Genomic DNA, 26,582 nt, shown 5'->3' with positions numbered 1-26,582 from the left:
ACCACTTTCTATCCTTGCATATGGCAGTATTTTCAGACTCATTCAATTTAAAATGACATTACAATTTTCTGATAATGGAAAAGATGATTGCTGTCCAGTATTTTGAGGCGATCTGCGAGGTCTTTTCGCTGTCGTTCCTTGCGATGATTGCTGTTTTCTTTTTCGCCTCGATTCAATACCGCTCGTTTTTCTGTCTGTCAGTGGAGTTGTTCTTGTAAAGTTTTCATTTTCCCAATAAGGTCAGACGATGCGACAAAACAGCAGGTTTCTTTGTTTAGTTCCCACTTTTGTTTGACTAAACGTTTAACCTCACGAGAAACCAAGTTTGGGTTTTTGTAGAACGAAATCAACAAGTTTTTTGATGACTCGTACAATTGTTCAGATTTATCTCTGTTTGTAAACTTCTGCTCACGATTGTAATCAGGCAACGTTGAGAGTTCGAGAGATTGAGCTCCAACTTTTGACATGTAGCATTGCATGATTTCGTTGTGACTAATTTTGTTAATGTCTTCGTCTGAGCTGGGAATATCCAAAACGTTCAAAGCAGTAACAAACAAATCGGAATTGGACATTTCTTCAAATGTCAAAATGTACGGCAGTTTCCCCATGGCACGTTTCAAAATAAACTTCCCTAGCTTAAGACTCATTGTTGCAACTCCAACTCTTTTAAAAAAATAATTCCAGGAAATACATTTTTCTTCTCCTGCATCGATGTGAAAGAAGAACTCACAACAACCCTGGAAAATGAAGGGCGTGGTAATGCCTGCAAATAGACTAGCTGCAACGTCGCCCAAAGTATCAGTATAAAAATCTCTGTTGTTTAATTCCTGTGTAAGTTTGTGGTGTAGCTGTTGACCAATATTTACTACTAGAAGACTGAGTGTTTCGGTTACGCTAATTGGGACTGACCAATATCTCGCAACATCAATTGTTGCCTTGAACACCGGGTCACCTTTAGGGACATTTAAAAGTTTCTTCTTGATTTAGATTGTTTGTTTATTTTTCCTCAAAAAATTACCGGCTACACATTTTGCTGCAAACATATCATAAAGGAAAATGGTGTTTTTCAATTTTGAGCAAAACTTTGAAAAAAAATTATAGTGAAGATTTTCGAATCTCTATAAATCCTGCACTACGCAACAATCAAAGTGAGTTGACGTTTCAGGAACTGATCTTCGGCTTCAGCGAAGTGAACAATACAGAAAGCTTTAATAAAAGCATATTATGGTACAAGTAAATTGTAGATAGGGGAGCTCCAAAATTTTACACAGAAGTGAGTTCTTACTTGATCAAAAAAGAAAAATGTTGTGCTGATTGTGCTACTTTGGCTTTTTAGAGAGATTTATATGACGATATCAATCGACTGAAAACAAAACTTTATAATGAGCATCAGCGCTCTTTTTAGTTAAATATTTATTGAGATTGATAGCATTGCTGACATTTTTTTGTTGAAAACTTAGGGGCAAAAGAATTATAACTAAGTACCAATTGCAACCTCTGTTTTATAAAAACAAACAAATTTAAGCAAGAAGCTCTCATTGTTCTGCTTTATATCATATACAGAGCGAACAATTAAAAGCTTAGAATGATCTTTTCTACCCTATCAGTAGCAGGTGTTTGCATAGCTGTAACCCGGGAAAGGGGACGGGAGCAGGCCATAGAAAAGAGCACGAGCAAAAAACTTAAGATTGTTCTGGAACGTTGCAAACTGGTCATTAACCGTTCCAGATTGTCCCAGAAGTAATACACATATACGCTAAATAAAAAGAACCAAAATGTAAATCTATCTGAACATTACTTGTTATCTCTGAACTATTAAGTTCTTTGTAGCATTAAAATTTCAAATTCCTACGCGAGGTTGTTGGTTAATCTACACGGGTTGAATTAATATGCATAAAAATTTTGCGCTATGTTTCATTAAAATGCATGTGCATTAAGACACGCTGTCTGGCTTAAAAGACGCTGCCTTGGGCAAAGTCAAACAATGAACAACTCAATTTCTAGCCCAATTGTAGCCCTTATCTCTCCTAATTGTATTGCCAAATTTTTCAGATAAACTTCTTAAAGAATTTCAATGAATTGATTAAAAGACCAAGTTGTTATTTTGTAGATCCTTTTATGTAAGACAATTTAGAGACCGGCACCGTTCATTAGAGCATACAATCAAAACGATTCAACATGATGATTGCGAGAAATTTCTCAATAGAAGTTTTACTATCCCTGGTTTGAGTTTCAACGAAAACGGTAGAAGAGAACTTATTGGAGAAAGGAAGACTTAGAAGAAATCAAAAATTACAATTTGGCTCGACAATATTGCCCACTCAACTTACCCTCATCGAAGCAATAACAGCAATCCTTGTTCCATTCCAGATCTCCTGCATTTGATCCTACGCTTACGTGATCGGACAGCTTCTATCATGTACTGTCAGCAGATTAGCACGAAAAATATCCTGAAAGGCTTGAAGGACATGGAAACTTTCATCATTGACGCAGAGTGCATGCTATTATCCAGCACTAAATGAAAAAGCCAATTTATCCTCGAAGAGTTTGCAAAGTTTCACCCTTCAATTAACGTAGAGTTTAGATTGCTGTCAAGTCTTTGGAGCAAAAATGACAAACACGTCTCACTTAATAAGAAGAGAAAAAGCGCAAATATTTCATCTCAAAAACGAAGAGCTTGAAAAATGAAACGTGAGCTCAATCGAATACGATCACAAAACTTGGATAAGTCGCAGAACAAGCCATTGCAAAAATAATACGAAAAACGGAGAAAGAAGCAGTTCCAAAACAGTCAAGTAAGTGGACCTTAGTTTGTGCCTTAAAAATTTTTTACTGATAAAGAGAAGCATTTTTGGGTCAAGTTTTAAACAATTTGACTAATTTTTGCCTCTCAAGTTCTTAGTTCAGATGGGCATTGAAAGCACCAATCAGAAAAAAAAGTTAAAATTAAATTTCTAAAATTATTAACTGATTAGAAGGGGCATTCTTGTTCTAGCTCGAAGTTTACTAATTTTATGCCAACGCATAAAATTCTCTTAACGCTTAAAATTCTCTTAATGCCCCTCCTTGCGGTTAGGAGGGGCATCATTAGACTGAGTATTCATGCTGCGAAAACTCAAAGTCAATTAGGTAAATACCCCTTGGGAAGTGTGCAGTAATGAGTGTATAGATGAGTTCATATCTTGTTTCATGTTTGTTTCATGATATTAACTGTGCAGGTGTTCCCACTAACTTACTAAGCAAACACCAAAAGTACCAGGCCTTAAATAAGACATCCAAAGTTTTTACGAAATCTGAAAAAAAATCATCAAACTTGATTAAAAAGTTTTGTTTAAAATTGTCGAAACAGAGTTTCACAAAAAGAATTTTCAGGTTTATTCGAATTAGCTTCTAGATATTTGTTTTTCATTTTTTTATTTTGTCCCACTGGACTATAAAAGACGAGCTTGTTATAAAAGTGTTCAAGGAACCAAACAAGGAGTTTTCTTTTTGTATTTCGTTTTTAAGTTTTTCTCTCTAAAATACAAAAAAAGCAGGGAAATCATTATCCAAAATAAATGTGAACTAAAAAGACTAAAATTTAAAAAAAATTACATGTCAAAAATTTTACTCTCAATTTTTCATTAAGGCACCCATTGAAACTTGAATAACTTTGTTGTTGCTTTTACTTACACTCCGAGATTTGTTGATAGTCTGACCAGTAGCCTGAAGTGTTTGATGCTTCGTGCAACAATTGAAGCGTTGGTGAAAAAATGAAAACTTCGTTCAAATCATGACGTCATTATCGCTACAATTTCCAAAAATAGAAATTCGAAATCTCATTTTCATTAACCTCAATTGAATAAGGCATTTGTAAAATATTTTTCCAGTAGAGCTGAAATAACTTTTAATTTCTATAGAAAATTCCAAAAGTTTGCATGAGCAATTGAAAAACTATAGAAAATTGAAAATTTGTGAAGATCAAAATTCCTTGATAAATCAATATACGGTTTCTTGGTGATACATTTTAAACACAGACATGAGAAAAGAATATTGGCATGGCTCAAGGTTTCAATGTGGTTGTTGTAGACTTTTCTAAAAAAAAATAAATCCTTACTTAGTTCGGAGTTTTTTGTATTAATTGTTAGTGTTTTTCAGACATGAATTACGTCCTCAATTACTGAATAGTGGAAAAGGGAGAGTTAACAGTGATCAGGTATGTGTATGATAGTTCTGGAACAATCTAGAACTGTTAATGACCCGTTTGGAACGCTCTAGAACAATCTAGAACAATTTGTTCCCTCTCTTTTCCGCTCCCTGCTCACCTCAGCCCCAGTATTAGAGCTATGAAAACACTTACGCTTTTATCTTAGCCTTTAACTTCACTATTTTTGTTGACCCGAGGTATTGTACTTCTTGCCAGATGCAAAATTCAATCAGATTTCCAGCCGATAAAGCGATCATGTCGAAGATTCGGTTATGTTGGACAAGTTTCAGACAGCCAATATTATTTAAGTCTTTGAACACCTCGTGTTCATTTGTAGCATGCACTTTTTAGACGGTGGTGTTTTTCGTTTGAAATTCTTAGAAAAATATCTCCTGCAGTTGAAAAAAGTCTTAATATTTTAGCAAGCAACATGGGTTGACAAAAATGCTTGTTCAATACTTACATTTTATTGAGAAAAGCTTATAATAATGTTTGATAAAAACTCATGGACTAAAAGAGCAAAATTAGCATTTTTCCCTACTATGAATTTACAATTTTCGCCTGGAATAAAAGGACGAGATTTTTGCTATTTTTTATCACGAAAAAACGTGAAAAGAATATCCCAATTCAACGAATTGCTTGATAAACTTTCTCCCATATCACCATATCATGAAATTGTATGACTGGCATTTTTCCCATTAATAAATATCTTTTTTAAATGATTTGATTTTTCTTGTTTTATCCAATAACACTAACTAAGGAATTTCTGTCATAAAGAAAACCAGAGTGTGAGTAGCAGTTACCACGCAGAGAAACTGCAAAATGCCTTTTCTTTTTTTTTACAAAGTTGGGTCTATCTTAGCATTAAAAAAAACAAAATCTAGTATAGCCGGTTGCTGCGCAAGTAGCATAGTCTGTTCCGACCATATAGAAAAAGTTTTTTTTCTTCTTCAAATTAGTGTTGTTTTTAGTGCATGGTTGGTGTGATTCGAGAAATATACAAACGCTTAAAAAACTAGTGATTTAGGCAAGATTGAGATTATTTTTTCTCAAAAAATGTTACAAAACAAAAAACCGGAAAAAAATTTGTATAAATTTATTTTTTATAATTTCTACGATAGTTTCCTTTTTTATGGAAATTTTTGTTGTCACTAAAGTGCTGAAAAAACATCCCAAACTATATGTCTTGTTTGTAAAATCAAAATTTGTGAGCATGAAAGTCTAAAAAAAATAAAGTTTCTTTATAAATAGCTTATCATACAAATTTCTTCTGTCAAACGTTTTTCTCATAGATTCCATAAATAAAATTGTTTCATATGCATTTTCTTATATGGATCGCAATCCAGGTAACGCTTTGAATTTATTGGGTTTTTTCATAGTCACCACCGTCTATGTGTGAGCATTGTTGATGGAAAAAATATTCCACAGTGTTTGGGTCCCGATAACAGGCTTTGCAAAATACAAACGGGCTATTGGAACGCATCAGAGGTAAAGAGGTGCCACAATTTGCCGCGCAAGTGTAGGAAGTCAATGACATTTCGAAATTGTGGCCGTGTTCTGCAGCAAAGTCTACGCGATGCACTTTTTCAACTAGAACATTGTCGTTAGTTTTAGTGATGGGACGGAAACCGCCCAGGCCTTTTTCGATAGTTTCGGAATAGTTACGTAGTGAGTGAAAGCATTCTATTTCGAACCATTTTAAACGTTGATTTGCGAATCTTTCGTTCAAAACGGATCGAACTGTGCTGGGTTGGTTGCCAAGCTGTTGAATTTTTGTTTGGTTGTTGTCTTCATAGATCGAAAGGTATTTGCCGATCGGAACATAACAGTTATTGTCATTTGTCGTTTCCTCTTTGTTCAGAAACGCAGAAATATCTGCTACTTCTTCTTCTGTAACTGGTTCTGAGCGAGTAAAACTCTCTCTGCAAACGGCCCGAATGCAAAGTTTGATCGTTTTTCTTATTACGGGTAACATTACTTTGCCTAAATATTTGCTATCACAATATTTTTTTATTTGACCAGATGAGAGCACTATCGGTACGATATCAGAAGAATTTACAAAGTGAAACATCCTATGGGTGTATCCTCGCTGTGACGCGCATACTTGGAGCTCATGATTGCCAAAAAAAGGAGCTCCAAAAGTCATGTTGGTCAGTTCAAATGAAGCGTCTCCCTTTTCATCAAGGAATTGCATCAATCGCAAGTGACACAAGGACGACACTGCACCGCCAAGAGAGTGACCGCAAGTTAGTATTTGTCTAACATTGTATTTTTCAGCCAAATTTAAAATCTCTTCAATTGGCGTACTTTGCGATCGTTCCAAGAAACCACTGTGAAATTTTCCTTCAAACTTGGAATCTGTTTTCAAACCGAGTTTAATGTTTGTAATAAAATCATGCTCGTCGCCCAGTGTTGTTCCTCTAAAGGCGATAAGAAATATTTGTTCGCCTCGTAAACTTTGATCCTTTTCCAACAAAAACAAAGAAGCCACTTGTTGACCGAATAATCGGTTAGCTGCAACCAGTTTCGTTACTCCGTGAAAATTGTCCTTTTTCCTTAAATTGTTATATGGGTATGATTCGTAGGCTAAAGAGGAGCAGTAGAGAGCGTTTTGAACCAGAAATTTTTGCCTCCAAATGTCACAATTCCACAAGTAATGACTGCCTACTTGTAGATTGGTCTCTTTGGTATTAATTTTATCAGGGTTCGAACTGTTATCGGTTATGTCTTCTAGGAACAGCGGGGGCTTTTTTTTGTTAAACTGGCGGGCAATCTCATCACGAGTCTCCTGTCGAACATTGGGTCCCCCTAATGGCCTTTCAAAGGGTTTGCAATTTTGAATTTCGTCCAACGAAACGTAGAAGAAGTGCGAGCTCCTCGTTTCGGACATTTTTTAAAATCACCGCATGATCGAAATGTAGCACAGTGCTTTCCAAACACAAACCATTTTGCTAAAATAATGGAAAAGGTGGGAAAAACTTCGAGAAGGTGATGCAATATTGCTTCACCACGAAAATTGTTCATATCTTGCTAAATTGCTACATCACATTCATTTCCGTAAAAATTTTTAAGCCTAAGTTTGAGGTTTTATTGTTTTTTTTTGTGAAAAAAAAATGATTGTGATTTCTGTTTACTAGTGAAAACAACCCCAAATAGTGCTGTTGGTTTGAATACCAAGACTTAATTCGTGACTTCAATGAATGTCAAACAACGTTTGAATTGTGACTCGCCTCGCTCTGCCCGCATCCAAGTGTAGGCTTAAGATATAAAGTTAAACATATTATTAAGTTATTTTTCAGACTATTATATTGATTATAATTACAAAATTAGGTATACAAAATTTCCTAAACAAAGCCTATACAGTTTAATTATCATCACCAATAACATTATCATCGCCACACGATTTCACAACACAAAACATCGTGTTTAATTTTATCGATTATAATTTGGCTGTCACTTTTTTGGAACACAGAATTGTACCACGAGACTATATTTTCATAGAAACCAATTCAGTTTAGTAGAAAGTGTCCCACGGCAAGTGCAAAATAACTCAAGCAAATTACTCTTCCAACTAAAGGTTTTGCTCAAATTTTAATAGAATGAAAAACTCTGCTTCATGCTAAGTGTTTAAATGAGGAAAAAAGTAATATGGTTGATTTAGAAGTAGTATATGTGTGAGGAGAAGTGGGGGCGGGGTTGGGTGCAGACCGCCATGTATTAAGATAGCGAATAGAGCACCCGGTCTGCAAGCTATGTATTAAGATTGGGTATAGAGTCTGGAAAGTATTAGGATAGAGAAAACCGATGGTAAGGTTTCATGGTTTGTGTGATGGTGAGAACGTTGTAAGAAAATGGCATTTTTTGGTTTTTGTGTCGAAATGTTTAGTTTTTCGCAAAAAACCCGTTGCGCTTTTTCTACTTGGTAAAAAATTGATTGTTAATTACTTGTAGATTGTGGAATGAAGGTCTTTTAACTATTTTTTTTTGGTACATGGTAATTCAATGGTAAGAATTTTTGGGTAAAGTTCAAAATTGTTATCGAAAAAATTGAAAAATTTTCAAAAAAAACTACAAAACACAATAAGACTAGCTATAATTTGACCTATTAACTAATTTAATGGATAATCTTACTTTTTAAACATCTACTTGAAACCATGCTGAAACCTAACAGAAGCTTAAAAGAAGAAAAAAAGTATTTCAGAAAAAAAATTAAATTACTGTAAATTGTTATTTTACAGCTGAAAAGTTAAATTATCTATAAATCATTGCATCGTATGATTTTTTATTACAGTTTAACGGTTAAATTTACAAAATCATTGGCCTAGTATGTATTCCATCATTAAGAACTTCCCTTTTCGGGTAAAAGTAACTGAGTCTTTTTTAGTTTGTTCATACGTTCCGACTAAATGGTTGGATATTTTGAATCCGCAGTTGGTCGACTTCAAATTTACAGCTTTGTCAAGAAATCGTCTGTTATTAGACATTGTCCATTCTCCGATATCTTCTAGAGTTCTTTTGTTGATTCTTTTATTGCTAGATTTAAGTTTGTGCATTTACTATCATAGCAGCAATACGTTTTGCTGCACAGGCGCAACATTTCAGTGCAGCGAAATTCTTCTTTGAATAATCCATGTTTTCGTTTGTCATACTTTTTGTGACGAGCGCCGCATTTACTTGGAAAAAATTCTGATTTGCATCAGCTATATAGTTGTCTCTACAATCATTTCGACGAATTAGTTTCCACTGGGCTCTCTTCTCAAGTAACATACAATCGTACAGGTTATCTTCTTCTAATGCAAGATACAAATAGTCCGTATCCATCTCCAATTCCTCGAATTTATTCTCATCGCAATACTTGTGGAAGAAGTTGTAGTATGACTCCAACATTCTAAGTTTGGCATTTTTAAGAATGAAAAAGCCTACAATAATTGGTTCTCTATGTTCAATTGTTGACTCTATTATTCCACTCCATAAATCTTTTTTCATAACATTGTCTCATTTATCGTTTTTGTGTGTCTTCTCCTCGCTGACATATCTGGTTATCCTGAGTCTGGATCTGTCCATAGTTTGATAACAGTACGAGATATTACTAAAAAAGCTTCATCGTCTCAGCAACAGCTCCAGATTTAGATTCTCGTCTCCGTCTCGCCGAGCATCTAAAACAGATTGAACAAAATTTTTGAAAGATTTTCTAGGTGTGTACTCAATAAATCGATAAATTTTGGTATATTGAAGTCCAGGACTTTAATAAAAGTTCAGAAGGGGTGTGATGATTGTACCATTTTCTTCGGCAGAGTTTTCCATGTATTCTCCAATTTCGTTACGGCAGACGTCAATATTTTTAAATATGGAGAAAAAAAAATGAAAATATGGGCTCCAACTCGTCTGGAACTATTAAATCGCATTGCACATATCCTAAAAGATATCCGTTTTTTATTTCTTCAAGCTAAAAAAAATCAGTAGACAGAGGTCATATGAAAAGTTTTTCTTGACATATTTCTTGACTGAAGAATCTGTTTTAAAATGTTCCCACTACTCACACTCCCACCTTTCCTGAATTTTGTAACGTCTTTCCTCTATGTACTCTCGTTTCAACTCATCCATATTTCGCTTCTTATTTCCTCTTTCAGTATCTTGTTTTGACAAAAATGGACAGGTTTCTTGGCATGATCAAATAATGTTTTACATTGATCATCGATATAGCCATCAATGTGGAAACAGTCAATTTTCTTCTGCTTTCCGGTTGTGTAAAAACTCACATTTTTCCACTCTGGTCTCACTTCGTGATAGAAGGACATTACCAAGTTCTCGAAACTTAAAGTCCTGTCATTTCTAGCTTCAAATCGATCAGTTTCAGAGTCATACTACCATCTTGTGTAACGTCCGGTCGGCATCTCTTGGCACATTGAGAATGGATAAAATTGGCTGGAAACAAAAGCAATTATTAAAAGCTCTGGATCTTTTTCAAACAAAAAAATTGGATCATCTTGCAGATTTGAAGATATTGAGACGAAAATAGGGATATATTATCTAATCGAAGTAGTTGTTGCGGTTGCTTTCAACTCTTCTGTGGAGCACAAATGGATTCGAAGATAAAAACTGTTACATTACCAAATAGTTTCTGATCTTCAGTGTAAGGAATGTTGAATCCATCCAGTTTGTCGAATTTTTTTTACGCAGTGTGTACGCGTTTTTTGGGATAAATATGTCGCACTATATCTTTACAAATTAGAAGAGGTCTATTGAAGTTGTCTGATCTGTTGAAGAAACAGTCACAGGTAGGACATCGGAAACACTTGAAGAAAGAACCAATATCAATCGTATGAATAATATGGTTGTTGAATCTTAACAATTTCACGTTTTTTTTCAAATTTTCCAATACTTTACTTGGCTGCTTCTCCAACATCTTAACCTACTTGAAAGTCAAATCGTAAATGAATAGGTTGCGTTCAACTATTTCCTCAACAAGAGGTAGATCATCAATTGACACTACACGAAAGTTCTTCAGATCGTATCTAAATTTTGATACAAACTCTGTGAAAAGCTGAGATGTAACAGCATCGGAGTTACTATGACAATGCAAATAGATTGTTAACGCCCGGAAAAGTCAAAGATGATCTTTGTATGGTTGTTTATCTTTATCCGATAAAAGACAGTTTACTTGCTTTTGTCGTAGTAAAGGCTCAGGCAAGACAGAGTCCGGACATCTCATTGGGATGATTTTAGTAGTGCAGCAAAAATAGTAAAATTTCTGATCAATTTGGACCTCCACTTTATGTTTTGACGTTCTTGAGTAGGTTGCTCCACAATATCAAACTTTCAAACTCTTATATGGATTCTAATCAAATTCGTTTCTTGAGTGCATTGCTCCACAATATCAAACTTTTCAACTTTGCCCTGGATTGTAATCAAATCCGCTTTCGTACACAGTTTTCGTGTGCATAGTAACACCGATATTTTCCCGTTTCGACATTACGGAGAACAAATTTCAGAGCAATTTTGATTTTTGCAGCGTAATCCTGCTTGTTGAAGACTTCTTCAAGCTTCTCGTTGATAACCTTGGCATATCTAACTTTGACATTTGAAAGTTAATTCCTTATGTCTCCCCTTCTCCATCTCATTATCTACCAGGAAGTGTTTTGCAAGCACTCAACTCCTCTTTTAATTTCTCTCCATCTTCCCCTTCCTCCTCCACAATCTTATTCAAGTCTGTCACCGTATCACTTGTTTTCCTTTGTTTCGCTCCATGCACTTTTCTCCGATGTTGTTGGAGCGAATATAAACTCGGAAATTCCTTCTCGCAAGACAAACAAACCGTTGATTGCTTGGAAGATGATTAGCATGCTTCTTGGTCACGTGATAGTTCGTTTCTTGTTGTTGATTGTGACTGAAATACTTAAAATCAGGACAAAAAATGAACCCTGCTTGACATCTTTTGCGGTGTCGAGCTGCGTTTTGACGAATATACATGTTTCCACAGTCCCCACACTGCAGTTTCTCGTTTCTATTCAGCGACGGCATAAAAAATTGGGAGAATTCTTAAGTATTAATATAAAGGATTTAGCTCTTGGTGCATATCAAAGTGGGGGATTTAAAATGTCCCAAAAGAATTAATAAATTATTTATACCTATTGAATTGTTGAAATAAACTAAAAAAATATTTCAAGTATTTATACAAAGTATAGAGCGATTGCTTTTATTGTAAAGAAAATCAAAATGAACTAAGTTTTTTTATTGTTGCTTAGGGAAAGTCACCCAATTAAAATTAAGTATTGTTTAGTATCACTGTTTGTGTTTGTTCGATTTCAACCAATCAGATTCCAGCATTTTCTAAAAGTGAACTGTTTAATATTTTTATGTTGTTCAAAATTGAGTTTTCCGACTAAGTAGAGGTCTCGTTAGGAAAACCTTCTCAATCAAAGAGTTTACTTTTTCGTATCAAAACTATAAAATTACTGCTTGAGTTTACCAGCAATTTTTTTAATTCCTCCATTTCGCTAAAAATTTTCAAAGCTCAAAATCTTGCATGATCAGTTTTGGAACCAGATTTTCAGAGATTTGCAATAAAAAATTCATCAACTTTGAGGTATACTCTCAAATCTACATCAAAATCAAAGAACTCGACTGTTTACTCAAAAATCAGATTATCGATTCTCAACAATTATTTACAAAAAAACTCAATTAACTTGATGAGGAGACTTGCAGAGATGCTAATTTTAATACTTTTTGTTAATTATATCGGCAATATTTCTTATAATTACAGCAAACAACTTTTAGTCATTTAGTTTTGCGAATGTTTTTGTGTATAATTTTACATATTTGGAAGATTTAAGTCCTTAAAAGGTAAAATGTTTTCTGATTATACGACAACTAGAACAAAAGTGAACATTTTTGCGATTGGAACCGACAATGTGTAAAAGTACTCAAAATGGAGCTTTCTTTCCGATTGGACACGATTTTGTCCAAGAATCCCAAAAAAAAGAAGCTAAAATCTGATTGGCAACGACTACAATCCAAATAAGGAAAAATAAATCTGGTTGGTTCAATTCGCCCATTCGAGTTGAAGGTACCCCTCTCTTAACTAAAAATCATTTTATTTTCAAATTAACTACCGTCAACTACCTCATCTCTCAGCATTAAATACTTTAATTTCAACTTAACTTCCGTCAACTACCTCCCTTTTAACTTTAAATTTGATTTTATTGTTTATCTTTTGCTCAACTTATTGCTCAAAATGATCTTCTCAGTGCAAAACAGCAGCCTTTTGTACCCTGTAGAAAATTCGCCTGATCTTGTACAAATTCAAGTACGAGAAACAGTCTCTGGAGTATTTTTGGCCCAAATGGACATCCCAATCCAAGTCTGGCACATGGTGGAGCTGATGCGAAGAGATTATGATCAACGAACATGATATGACGGAAGTACCCATGACAGAGAACCAACTTGGAGAAAAGCAAACGATGGAGAAAGTGGCTGAGCATGTGGGAATGAACTACCCCGAAACTCCTGACTCTAAATATGTAGCTCAACCATCGACAATTTTCTCCTTCCATGGCCCAATTACCGTCGAAGAGGATGAGGGGTTCTCTGAGCTGAGAACTCCAGTCAGCGAACCACCAGGACAACCACCGATGTTGGAGACAAGAACAGCTTTGCGCTTCCTTGAGAACTTGCAAAACTCTTCAGCTGCTCAACAGTTCTTTGATTTGTAAATAATATATTTGTTGTCTTGTGTTTTGTAATTTAATTTTTTTACATCTTGTATTTTAATTTTAAAGAGATAGGGGCAAAGAGATAAAGAAAGAGGTCATAGAAAAAATTGTTAGAAAAAGCTTGCTTAGGCAAATTTTTTAATTAAATTTTTGTTAAAAAACTTTTTAAAAATTGAACCAAGTATGCAATTGGTAGAAAATTTAACCAAGTTTTGTTGTAAAGGTGGCAAAAAAATTAAACCACTTTCGACGTTTTGTAAAAAAAATTCACAATATTTTTTGCACACATGATAAATAAAACAATCACAATTTTTGCCAACATAATGAAAAATTTTACATTAATCTTTGCACCATGCAAACTTTTTTGTAACTATTCTGACACACTTGTTAAAAAATCAAAGAAAAATTCGCAAATTAAGAAAATTTTCTTTAAATATTTTCGCATTTTAAAGAAAATTGTAACTAAATTTCCTTGCACTGCTAAAATTTAAAATTTATGAATATCTTTGTTCTAAATTTGATCATTAAAAATTTCATTTCTTGCTTATATGTTGATCAACAACACCAGAAAGCAATTTATCAAGATAGGGAATAGCACTCAAAGTCATCAATAATGGAAAAATTTTTAGGCTTTTTGTTTACCAAATTTGTTAAAATACATTCTTTGAACAAAGTTTGTTCGTTTTTCGCTTATGCATAAAATTTTTGCTTTTTTTTCTAAAAAACCACAAAAAAACATGCATGTTAAACAAAAACTTTATGAAAAATTTTGCACAATTTTTGAAAGAGTCAAAACCATTTTGGCATCTTCTAAACAAAATTTAAATGAATTTTCGCAAATTTGTTGAAAAAATCTAATCAGTATTTGCAACTTGCGAAAAAACTCTGATTTGATTTTTGCACACGTGCTAAAAATTACATATTGTTTCGTTTATAAACAAATATTCAATTATAGTAGAAAAATTCACTGTTTACAAAACCATACTAGTCAATGAAACAATCAACAATTTTTAACAAATCAGTCTAATACTTTGAGTTTCGAACATTTCGAATTCTTTCCAAAAAAGCTGATCCATGATTCTGACTGGATGCAAGCTTCTGAGCAGAAGTGAAATAAGGTTTTTTGAATTTGTTTCGCAGCAAGCGTTTCTTTGCAACACTGGGTATTTTTTCCGGTATTCTTCATTTCGAGTTGCGTTCGACTGCACGATTCAATTCGTTGTAAACTTCACATCTTGATGAAAAATATTGGAACTAAATCTGTATTTGTATAGAGTATTAATACATTCAAAAATTTGGTAAGTGAAATGATATTTATCTTATCTTTGCAAAATTTGATTCAGCAATGATTAATGAAAACTAAGTGAAATTTGCAATTTTCCATTGGAACGAATGATGAATGGTTAGATACACAGTAGTATTGGGTAACAATGAACGTTTCTTGAAAGTTTTCTCAGGCAGAGATAAATTTAAATTTTGCATTGTAATCCGAATAAAAAGTGGGATATGCTTGACACATAGCAGATGCCATCACCGATTACTTGTTGAAAATGATTTTTATCTACCTTGAATTGCTTATATAAAAATCCAGCACCTACACAATGTCCATATTTGGATCATCACATACTCAGTATTCCATATAAGGTATTACTACCTTATTTGGAAAGTACAAGAGTCAACTTTTTTCCTAATTTCTACATATTTACAAACATCATTATTTTGAAAAATCTACTACTGATCAGTTGGTTTCAAGTCTCAAATCAAAAATGTATTCTCAAAAAGATATCCTTACCAACTAAATTGAAAATGCTAACAACCAAAAAGAATTGGGAGACTTTCTTGGTCCCAAAAATCCTACAACAGAAAAGCTTACTTTGAACCTTGCTTCCAATTGCTAAAGAAAAAAGAGTCGGGCGAATCCCAGCAAGTATATCTCGGTGAAAAAGAAGGAGAAAGAAAATCAGCGATACGTAATGCTGTTATTCAGGAACCTTGGATTCGTTCCTGTAATGGAAACCTATTCTGACAGAGACTCGACCATGGAGTAGTCATGCGGTGTATAACGTAGCAACATACATGAAGAGAAGGGTGTGTGTCACAACCAAGAAAAGTACAGTATGAACAAGCCACCCTACATTCAGATTCGACTCTTCACTGCAAAGGAGAACGAAGTCTTGAAGCAAGTTGCATATGTCAACTATACTTTGAAAGAATTCAAAGAACTCGCCCAAGTCTTGGGAAATTTAATGTTTGTTGAGAACTCTATTGTTCAATACTTTTGTAAAGTGATGTTATTATAGTCATGTAATTCAAATATTCATCTACTTAAATCATATTTCAAAATTTTTTTGGGATGAGCTGGAACATTGGTTGGCACATTGGTTTTTCCAAATAACTTGATTCAAAGCTTCAAAATGATTTGGGAGTTTTTCATATCATCTTACAAGAAAAATCCGATAAACTTTCACTAACAGTTTTGCAATCTCAAAATTTACCAAAATTGCAAGATTTGGATACATAATCACAAATTTCTCACTTTGAGTGAATTTTGCATAATGGAGAACGTAGAGTTTTTCTAAGTCATCGTTCAGTTATCAAAATCTTATAGAATATCGTAGAAAAGGAAATACTTGGAAGCACAATCAAAAAATTCAGTTGGAGAAAAAGGAGTATGATAAACTGGTTGATTTTATCCCTTCTGTTTTTTCTTATGTAGAAACATTCAAAAAAACTTGTATCATTATTGACGAATGCACTGCAGAAAATGAACGTTCAAAAATTGGATGAAATTCCCAGAAACATTAATTCTATCAAGCATGACTTTTTACCAAATGCAAAAAGGAAAGGTTACTATCTTTGTATCTGTATTGTTTTGGATCCAAACATAAACTTGAAAGAAATGGACCAAAAATTTCCTTTTGGGGGTCTAATTGGATACGGAAATTCCTGTATGGATTAATTTGTTGCAAATGAAAAAATCTTCAGACTTCATGTAATTTTATCTCATGCAGCTGGATCTGTTAAGTCTACTACGCATACGGGCCCTGGTTATTGTTATGTTTTACCTAGATTTCCTAGTTCCCGTTTTCTTGGTCACTTGACTGGATATGTGTTCTTCTGTTTATATATTAAAACTTTTGCTTCAACAGTATATGCATTGTTCGATTTTTAGTCATTTTAAGCGAAAATTTCAGCAAAAACAGTTAATATCATGGGTTTGGTTATTTTGGATATTGAGTGTATTGAAAACAAAATATTGAAAGAATTAGTAGTTTATAAAACGTGACAAACTGGGGGATATTGCTTTCTTCCTCCCAAAATGTTCAAAGCTACATCTCAGTCTGCTTGGTGTACGAAGCATCTTCATGAAATCAATTGTAGCACTGCTTATGAAAAATATACTGAGCTTAAAAATTAATTGAAAAAATTAAAAGCTCCAGATTACAACTGGGATGACTATGCATGACCAAAAAAATTCCGAACCTGATTTTCAAAGATGGAGAATATGATTGGAGGTGTAGCAACTACCGATTTCGTCATGCAAAAACTCTTCACTGTGCAGAAAAAAAAGCATTTGCATACGGAACAAGGACTCGATGTTTTTTAAATAAATTGTAAATTATACAAAATCATTTTGTTTTATTGTGTGTTTTTGAAGTTTAAATGTTGATCATTATCAATTTTTTCTTTCCAAATTGAGATGAGTGATGAATGTGACAAGCAATTAAAATTAGGAAATTCGGTTTTTGATGAGGAGAATCATGAACGAAAACCATGAAATTTTTTGGACGCACGTGTAATAGATCTCTTTTAAATTTTATGTGCCAATTTTTTGTCATAGTTTTAAAACTGGCATGTGCAATCGTTCGACTAATGTTATCCACCACATGTGAAGAAACAACAGTTTGGGTAGCAATTTTATCAAGTAGAGTCGGTAGTATTCTTCATGGTGCTTGAGGTGCTTGATTTATATCTTGACCTTCTCGTCCAATTTTCAGTATGTTTCGACTCTCTCGACCAAAATTCGATATGTTTCGACTTTCTTGACACTCTCGACCGACATATTTTAAAAATTTAAAATTTAGTTAGACCCCGCATAGATACGTTCCGTTTTTGTTGACCAAAAATTGATGTTTCGACTTTCTCGACTTTCTCGACCGACATTTTTAAAAACTTTGTTCACTTTGTTTCTCGGCCCCGCATATATATGAACAAAAATTTTTCCCAGTGTAGTAGACTAATATCTTGAATGTGCTCGTCTAACATCTAACATTTGGTCGTTTCTCTTGTTCGGGATTCACTAAGGTCTAAAAATAGGACTAACTCCGTGAGCAAAAAACATACCTGATTATGAGCTGATCCGGTGAGAAGCAGATTGTATGATGCTGATTATGTGACTGAAAGATTTGAGCACTAGTAACACTGATACAAAAGCATGCGGTTCACATTAAAAAGAAAAAACATATATCATTTGACGATTCGATGCTTGGAACCGTAAAGGTTAATTATAGACTGTTGCAATAAACAATAGTTGAAAAAAAATTAATAGTGACTAATATGGTACTGGACTTTTTCATAGATGCTTTCTTGTTTATAATTCGAGATATGAAGTGCAGTTAATATCATGAAAAAAGTTCGTTCAGACTTTCATAACACGGTTAATCATAAACTATTATTGGTTTAGTTCTAAGTTCCCTGACTAACAATGTAATGTCTAAGAGTAATTCAACACTGCTTTTTTAACTCTGTTTTCTTTACAGCAGTGTTGCTCAGAAAGCTTTAGAAGAGCATAAAATCAACGCGAACCGTAAAACGTGCTTCTGTCATCATGGTTTCTTACCAGTTATAAGCTTGCGAAGAAAAACATCAAAAACTAAAAGTCTACAAAGTTTGTAAGGTTTTCCGGATTTAAATTTTCCAAAATTTTTCTCTGACACCTCGAAGTGTGTTTTTTTTCGAATGCTAAAATCGTGAACCAAATTTTTGTGATTATATTTCTGAGCACCTGAAGAATACATATTGATTGGTCCTTGCTAGGCTAATGATATGGTCGAAAAGTATGAGTGCTGCTTCAACCTGTTATCGCATTATGTTTGAAAGCTTTCTATGGTTTTCATAGTCGTCGTGAGAAGGAATTAAAGAAATTTGTCGCTAAATGGCTGTTTCAAAGGAAAAGGTATTTTTTGTTTATAAACACTTGAAAATCTGAAAAAATTTAAATTCAAGATCCAGATAAATATCGAAAATGTTTCAAATTTTTTAAAGCTGTTGTTAGTGGGACTCATTCGTATTTTCTTTTATATTGATACTTATCTAGCTTTTGATACTTTTCAACATGGTTGCCAAGAGTTTATTGCATAAATATCATTACAACTCCAAACTGTGCACTGGAAAGGTGCACTATTTGGTGCCAGCGTGTTCCTGGATTCTAGAGACAAGTTTTTGGACACGTTACAAAATATAAATGGATTCCATTTATAGATTTCTAAAGGGATGCCGCAAAATGTAATCGGCTTATACAAATATAACAAGGATTGTAGTTTGTTTGTTTTACTGAACTGAACCAGTCCTTGTGCGAACAATTAAGAGCTATAGCTAGAATATTTATATAACAACTGAGGAAGTTAAAAGCAAGGATTTAACTATCGTTAGTGGAATCCAATAAAAATCTAAAGCCTTTGCTCATATAAAATCGTGGATGAGCACCCTTAGTGTTTGGAACAAAGTGAAATTTTTAATCAGTCAGAATTATAACAAAAGAAATAGTTTACCACATTTGTTTTCAATTTTTGAGTATTTGAGACCGGAAAAGTGTTTCAATATTTCAGTATTTAAGATCGGAAAAGTGTTCATGTTTTCAGTGTACGAGATCGGAAAAGAATTCATTCTGTCAGTATTTGAGATCGAATAAGCGCTCATACTTTCATTATTTAAACTTGTCTTAAATTGGATTTTTCAGACCCCTTGAAATCCTTTCGTGTACCGGTTCCGACAGTTCACTGTGATCGAGCACCTTTTTTTAAAAAAATATTTTAGCACTGCGGAGTTAAATGAAAAAGGGCAAATGTTTTTGTGGAAACTGTAAACAAGTTGAATCATCAAACAAAACTTGCAAGGACAAGCGCAAAGAATTTGAATTCCGGTAAGTGACCATAAAAATTATCTCAAAACGTTATCGTTGTTTTCAAACAAAAACACACCTGTCTAAATCAAATTTATGACTCCAAAACTTCTAGAAATATCAATTAAAATGTTTTGGAGTTTAACTTCATTTATTCTTTTTGCAATGATCCTGACGATGTTAATAATTGCAAAAAGTTTTAAAGATTACATTTAGCCAATTTTTTTTACAACATTTAACAAAAACATTTGTGTTTCAAGAAAAAAAAGCTTATATAACTATGATTGTTTTCTATGAAAGTTTATCATAGACAAAATACTGTTGAAAAAACGAAAAAACTTATAAAGAGACTATTTTTTGTTTTTCGTTAAATCAAATAGTAAATCGAGGATATACACCGAAAAACGTTTTTTATCACCAATTTTGACATAAGCATCTACGTTTTTGAGCGAAAGGATTTTAGGATCTTTTAGGATTGATTTTGTATTTATTTTTTTGTATTCGATGCGCGTGTGCAAGTCCAGTTTCTCTTTCCTAATATATATTCCCTCTAATTGCAAAAATTTAGTTTGGTTGTTCGATCTATCTATAATTTTCTATCAAACCACTGAGCTAATTACCAGAATCCAGCGTTGCTGACGTTGGCGAAAAAACAATGAAGCTTCTTTATTTTTTCACTAATTCCAGCGGTCAAATGCCGATAAGTTTGTGATAAATAGCTGGTGTTGCATCCACAACAAGACAGCTAACAGAAACTCTTAATTTGAGGTCATGAGAGAAAGCTGAGATCAGCGATGTTCAAAACAATTGCAGTTTCCTTGAGCTGGAAACTACATGAACGTAAGTTAAACTGCGTAGTATGCTCGCAAAACATTGATTGTGTTACCTCTTTCTTGATGCATCAGCATTAGATACCTCTGATCCTTTTTTTTTAAATTAAAGTTAGTATTACCCTCAAGGATTTTCTCAAGATGGCTGCTTCGACTTTCACGGACCACTTTTCAGAGTTCTGGTTTATCATTAGTTGCGATCTAATTATTTCTATAGGTTAATCAAACTGCTCTTGGCTAGATTAACAGTGCTTTGGATAACACTTCGCTTGTAATGAATTGGGGCGCAGCTCCATTGTTTTGATTTAGTCTCGCTGTATGTTGATTTTTGATACCAAATTGCGGTGATACCAAAAGTATCTACAATTGAAATTTACCGTGATGGCCACTATAGAAAAAATAGCCAGTAAATGATCGACTCGAAAAATAACCAGTAAGTATCTGATTCAAAAATAATGGACCAATTAATGTTGTTAATGCTTGTTGTCAGTGCAGGCGTACCCAGACGGGTCGCAGGACACACGGGATCAGTTATGGCTCCATTGGTTTCTTAACAGATAACTCCTAACTATGCTAGACTTGAGCTCAGGAAAAAGCAAGGATGAGGACCGTAACAATATTTTGCGAACTCCGTGATAAAAATTTAGGAGGGAGAACAAAGCCACAGGTTGCGGCCATGGGACGGACCGAAACAGAAGATGCCCTCATATACTCGGTGAACAGACTTGTTCTGCAAACACCGGTGGGCATTGAAAACAAGTTCTTAGTCAGTAATGGCCGGAGAGCCAGCGGTTCCTGTAGACGAGCCAAAACGGAAAAACATCACAATATATCAAAAACTTCAAACCCAGGATCAAAAATTCGCAAACCCGGAAGACAAAACAAATATCACAGATGTCGAATGCAAGGGCAAAGAGGTCACCGGTTGAAAAATTGGCGAATTTGAAGTTGGACCAACAATAAAAGAAATTGTCTTTGGAGTAAACAGACAGCAAACACACCAACAAGTTCGGGTTTTGCTCAACAAACAAAACTAAATGCTTCAATATGGAGTTCCAAATGAACCGAAAGTCATTTACAGGTCTGTTAGACAGCGGAAAAAGCACTTTGTCGATAAATTTCGAAAGGTACAAACGACATTGAAAGCCGGGAAGAATAAAGCTTTTTAAAGTTTATTATTGGCAGGTAACAATTCAGCGTTAAAAGTTATGGGCCCTTAAAAGGACAAAGATACGTATTGATCAGAAGATTATACAAGCGAATGTTCGCCATAAAAGCGTCGAGTCGCTAGAGGATGCATGAGAACAAAGAGGGATTGGAGGGCAACTGCAGAAACAAAACACAGTGATAACTGTGGGATTTTTAGACGATAATAGCCAAGCACAGGACATACATCGGATATTTTTAGGAAACCTTCAACCTGAAGTCAAAGAGTTTGTGTTTTTTTTTTCTGCCAGATTTGTTTGAGACTGAACTTGTGGTTCGGATAGAACGTAGTCAAGATAGAAGGCGTGTAACCTAAATGTAGAACTGTGGCAAAAACAAATAAGGTCAGCAGATCTCCAATGTCATTTCCAGTGGAATCAGATGAAGAAAAACTATATGACCCGAGTTGACCAAAATGTGCAACCATACATCGCACCATGCTTGGTTCCATGGAAGCCATGAAAAATTGCCGACGTATTTTTATGTTAAAATAACACATTTTCCATGCATGGCGCAACGTATGGTTGCAGATTTTTTTTTATAATGGGGGACCAGGGCTGTTGATAATTTATATGTCACCATGGATGCTTGAAATAAATGGTTACTATGGTATCATGCATGGCGCGACGTATGGTTACTATGGTGTCATGCATGGCGAGACGTATGGATACCATGGAAACAAATATGGCGCGACGTATGATTAACAAAGAACCATATTTGGCGCGACATAGAAACTGAATAATCAAATAAACTCAATATTCTCGTGGGCATCCAAAAATTGCTCTGAACGACCCGAAAGACGTTGGTAGTAAAAAGTCATTTTTGTCAATTAACCTCTATTTTTATGGTTTTCTGGAGAAAAGAACTATGGTGAAAAATCTCTTCCATACGTAGCACCATATATGTTGCGACGTATGATTTGAAGGGTGAAAATTTTCGATATTTTACCAACAGCTTGCATAATGATGAAAAACCGTTTTATTACTATTTTACTCTGTTAAAAAGCTTTTTTGAGGGTTTTCGAAACCAACGTATGTGCTACGTATGATTAGTCATTTTCCATACAAATCATGCATGGATGTGCATGGTTGCGCATTATCTTCTATGGGGGGCAACCCGGGGAAGCTGAAAGATTTATGGCCAATAGCGATAGGAGGTTATATGCGTACAGGTTGCGAACGAAAGTGTGGAGTCCTTTCTCAATGTCTTCCCGTCCTTACGCTTCACTATTATTGCCGGATTTAGCGTGGAACAACACTGTTGTTATGCACTTCAAGAGGTTTGTTCATCTTCTGTAATTCCATTGACGGAGGCAGTGAGAAGCACTGCAAGGTACCAGTAGAGGAAAAAGATTAATGGGAAACAAAAAAGCCAGAAAATTATTCATTAAAAACGCCTAGAAGCAGCAAAAGATTTTTTGCGCAATCGAATGGACGATAAAATTACGATGTTTATAGTAAACTGATGCGTAATTTCACTGCTAACAGTTTATTCTTCACCAACCGAAATAAAAGTTTGCAACCAGTGTGAATTCTTATCAACTCATAGAGCCATCCTAATTGTTTAAGCCATGAGTGGAACACTCTTTTTTCACGAAAAATAGCACTGTAGAGAAACGAAAGTTTTCTGTTTTATGTTAGAAATCAAGGTCAAAACTGGAGGTAGTTTGAATAATTCAATCAAGGTTTCTAACCTCGGATTATGCAAACTTAGTCTGGGGAAAAACAACAGCCGCAAAATATGGTTGACCTTCTTTGAACCGTCCTGTCAGACGTCAGCAAAAAGTCGGTACTCTTTTGGCCAAATTTAACGACGCATATAGAAAACTCGGGATGAAAATGCGCTTGTTTTGATAAAATAACTACAGCAATCATTCAAACGAAACGGATTAACCCGATATCAACACAAAATGTTTAGTAAGGAAGAACACATTTGGTGAAAAGCTGTTGCAACTATCCATAATGGAAAAATGAGTCAAACTTTAATAGCGCGGAAAAATGAATCAAATTTTGACGCAGAAGCAATCACCTACAAACGCTTTCCCAGTATACTCTTGAATAAACACCGATATTAAATTTCGAAGCTACACATCAAAAATCGAAAAGTTTGGCGGAAATATCAAAACTAAGTGTGCTGTGAATGCTATCAAACACAATTTTTTTTAAAGTACCATTCTGATTTTAAGGAGTTTTGCTAAACTTCAGTAAAAAAAGACATAGTAGAAGGTGTTGTTCACCGTGTCTTCAGGAGTTCATCTAACTGGGAAGCTTTTGATAAACCAGTGAAAATCAACCGTAAATCGTGGTCAATCAATCAGTATCCGGATAACAAGTGATCTCGGATTGCGCCTCGAATACTCAAAATGACGATAAGGAAGATTTATAACGTCAGGAGCAAGGATGACAAACAGAGGTCTTGTTCTAGCAAAAATTATGTAACAGCCATCCTGATTGTTCAGTTATCGACGTAACCACGCTCAAGTTTTTGCACAAAAAAGTGGGTTATCACCACAGTAAAAATGGTGCTCACCACGTTGAAAATTAAACACTGCAAATAGTTTTTTCTGGTGACCTTAAAATGTCGGTCATCATCTTACTACTTAGATTTAGGAGAACCGTCGGCCAATATCTAAAAGGTAGGTCGCGAGTACTTCTGTAGGGCAAAACTTATCCGGTAGCTCGTATGACTATCTGAACAAAACATCGACACAACACTTTGGCAAAATTGAGGAGCAAAACAAAAACTTATGTTAGGAGTTTGTAAACTTGTCTGCGGCTCAATGAAGATAATGAAATAGCCATCGATATATTCTTTGCGCGAACCATGCGTGGCTGTGAGTAAAGTTCAACTTAGATGCATCGGTTTGTGGTAATTACAAAAAGACGGTCTATCAATGGGAGCTTACCTTTCAGTAATCGTAGCCAAACGGTGGCTCAAAGATAATGAACTTGCATCATTGAATGAAATACCAAAATTGATATTGTTCAAACAAGTTTAAAATGGAGTCTGCCGTGGTTGTCGGAAAAAGGTGAACTATCAAACTAAGAGGGTAGAATCCGAAGGCTGCTTGAATTAGTGACGATTGATTGGTAAATTTTTTGATTTTTTGTTCATTTATTTTCTAAAAGCGAACACTACTCCAATGCGTTTAGAGCTTAACCCTGGTACGAGCAGTCTTGTTGTTCTTTCGATAAGACAACCTCAGCCAAATACGACGCTAGATACACTCGATAGCGAAACACAGTAAAATTAGAGAAGAAGCCTCTGGATGGGACACGTTTGTGTGACACGAGCGCTGTTTACCCATTTGAGGGTACCCCGGAAGGCTCTGTAGCAGAATCGGGACAGATCCGAACATTCCAGAACCCGGAAAAAGAGAACATAACGAAGTTATCTCGCGGGAATTTTAGAATTGGAGTTCTGGTGCGGAAAAAAAATGGTCTGTTGCTACTGTTATGCCCTGAGCTACTGAATTTAATTCCGATATAATTTAGTCTTGCAGAGCTTGAGTAGTTGAGGGCGAAAAAAGTCAACCCACTTCTAATAGATCCGATATCTATCTGTCATTAACAATAGTATAATTATGTTTTTAGGTTTTTTGTTAGCTATAATCTTTTTACCTGGGGATTCTAGAGCCAGCTATGTATTTCTATTCCTATCAACGTGAGAACTAAGTCCTGAGGTTCCGGATCCTGGAAAATGGTCTTAAGCGGTACACAGTTTTCAGCCATAGTTTCTAAGAACGGCTATTAACAGGGCAATAACAAATGAAAAACGTCTAGGGCAAAGTAGATGAGAAGAAATGGGCGGTACAGAGGGTGCAAGATGAGAAGCTTTAGCCCCCATTTATAGATTTACTAAACCTCAGTGGACAAAAAAGAACAACACGGTTGAAAAGACCCATCAAAGGAATCTAAAAAAAATTATCTGAAAGGCAAGACCGACCTCTACAGAAGCAAGGCGAGGAATCGGTAAATGCTTTTGACAATGTTGCGTCACCAGATAGTGTTCAACAGGTTTTGTCATTAGGGTCGCTACATCCGATCAGGGATAAGTTTAATGAGACTCTATTTCATGCTAATATTGACATCTTTCTTTCAGACCACAAAAGTCAAAACGTCCATGGGGAGGCCCTTTGTGAGATCGAGGCAGTGTCAAAAAGTGTGAAACAAACACCATCTGACAGAAGCGTAGAAAAAACTTTACGAAAAAATAGAGAGCGCAAACAACCAAACGAACTCACCAGAGGCGAGAAAAACCTTAGTATTAGAGAGTATTGGTATGCATCCCAATGAAAATGGGTTATCTCTAGATGTGAAAAGTTTGGATTCAAAGGCAGCAAGAGACAAAGCTCTTATAAGCAATATGAACCACCGTCAGTTGCAAGAGGAGACTGTTGAACGTTACAGTTAGTCAAGTTCATTTCAAGTGCAATGAAATATGGTACGGTCAGAAAAATGGTTTAACAAAGGGCGCATCTTTTGCCGTTTTTTGGCAAATCTATGGCTGAAGCAGTACAAAACTGCTTTATTGAAGGTTATTCTACAAAAATTTAAGCCGAAAAAGGATCTTTTGTCGCGAGTGCAATAAGAAGGTCACCTGCAGATCAAGAGTGTAGAATTTGACGCTTTTTGAGCTGGTATCACGAGAAATGCGGCTTTGTATCGGTTGCTGAGGATTGAAACATAGGTTAAACGGTCTGGTACTGTAGAAAACGCATCACAATAGGGAAGAAAAGAAAGCCGGTTCAGCGAGCTAAACTGTTTACTCATTATGTTTAAGATCTAGTAAGGACACTGAAAGGTGATCCTGATAGGTGTTTGAGACAGCAAACTTACTACATCCCAATTTACAGTTCAAGATAGAGACATTGAAGTCATCTGGAAAGCTTGCTTTTTGGATATAAAAAGTTCACCCGAACAGGAAATTTAATTGTGGATGTTATCAGAAACCAGAATTGTGGATGTTATCAGAAAGTTGTGCCCCCTTCAATACAGGAAAATTTTGATTAAAGAAACTGATCACCG

General features: G+C 34.9%; 2 protein-coding genes across 2 annotated transcripts in view; one reads left to right on the top strand and one right to left on the bottom strand.

The window, feature by feature from the left end:
• LOC134855116 (splicing factor 3B subunit 1-like) overlaps window positions 1-26,582 on the top strand; it is a 602,997-nt gene that overhangs the window by 498,572 nt on the left and 77,843 nt on the right. The window lies entirely within an intron of this gene.
• On the bottom strand, window positions 20-17,892 carry LOC134855498 (uncharacterized). Its single transcript, XM_063872036.1, has 4 exons — window positions 17,743-17,892; window positions 5,573-7,137; window positions 4,393-4,529; window positions 20-935 (listed from the first exon to the last, which is right to left on the bottom strand). The coding sequence occupies exons 2-4, from the start codon at window positions 7,074-7,076 to the stop codon at window positions 198-200; spliced, it is 2,379 nt and encodes a 792-aa protein (XP_063728106.1). The 5' UTR covers window positions 7,077-7,137; window positions 17,743-17,892; the 3' UTR covers window positions 20-197.

This window comes from Symsagittifera roscoffensis, chromosome 10 (assembly GCF_963678635.1).
Source record: "Symsagittifera roscoffensis chromosome 10, txSymRosc1.1, whole genome shotgun sequence".
NCBI classification, from domain to species: domain Eukaryota; kingdom Metazoa; phylum Xenacoelomorpha; order Acoela; family Convolutidae; genus Symsagittifera; species Symsagittifera roscoffensis.
The sequence above is the reverse complement of the archived record's forward strand: the minus strand, read 5'-3'. Positions and strand labels throughout refer to the sequence as shown.

What these genes read in the sequence shown, in the direction of transcription:
- LOC134855498 (XM_063872036.1), bottom strand. Translation starts at nt 7,076, where the DNA reads ATGTCCGAAACGAGGAGCTCGCACTTCTTCTACGTTTCGTTGGACGAA. An exon ending in ACAATGCTCACACATAGACG is followed by an intron (nt 4,530 to 5,572) that starts GTGGTGACTATG and finishes CCGTCTAAAAAG; the next exon opens with TGCATGCTACAAATGAACAC. An exon ending in AATTTTGCATCTGGCAAGAA is followed by an intron (nt 936 to 4,392) that starts GTACAATACCTC and finishes CCGGTGTTCAAG; the next exon opens with GCAACAATTGATGTTGCGAG.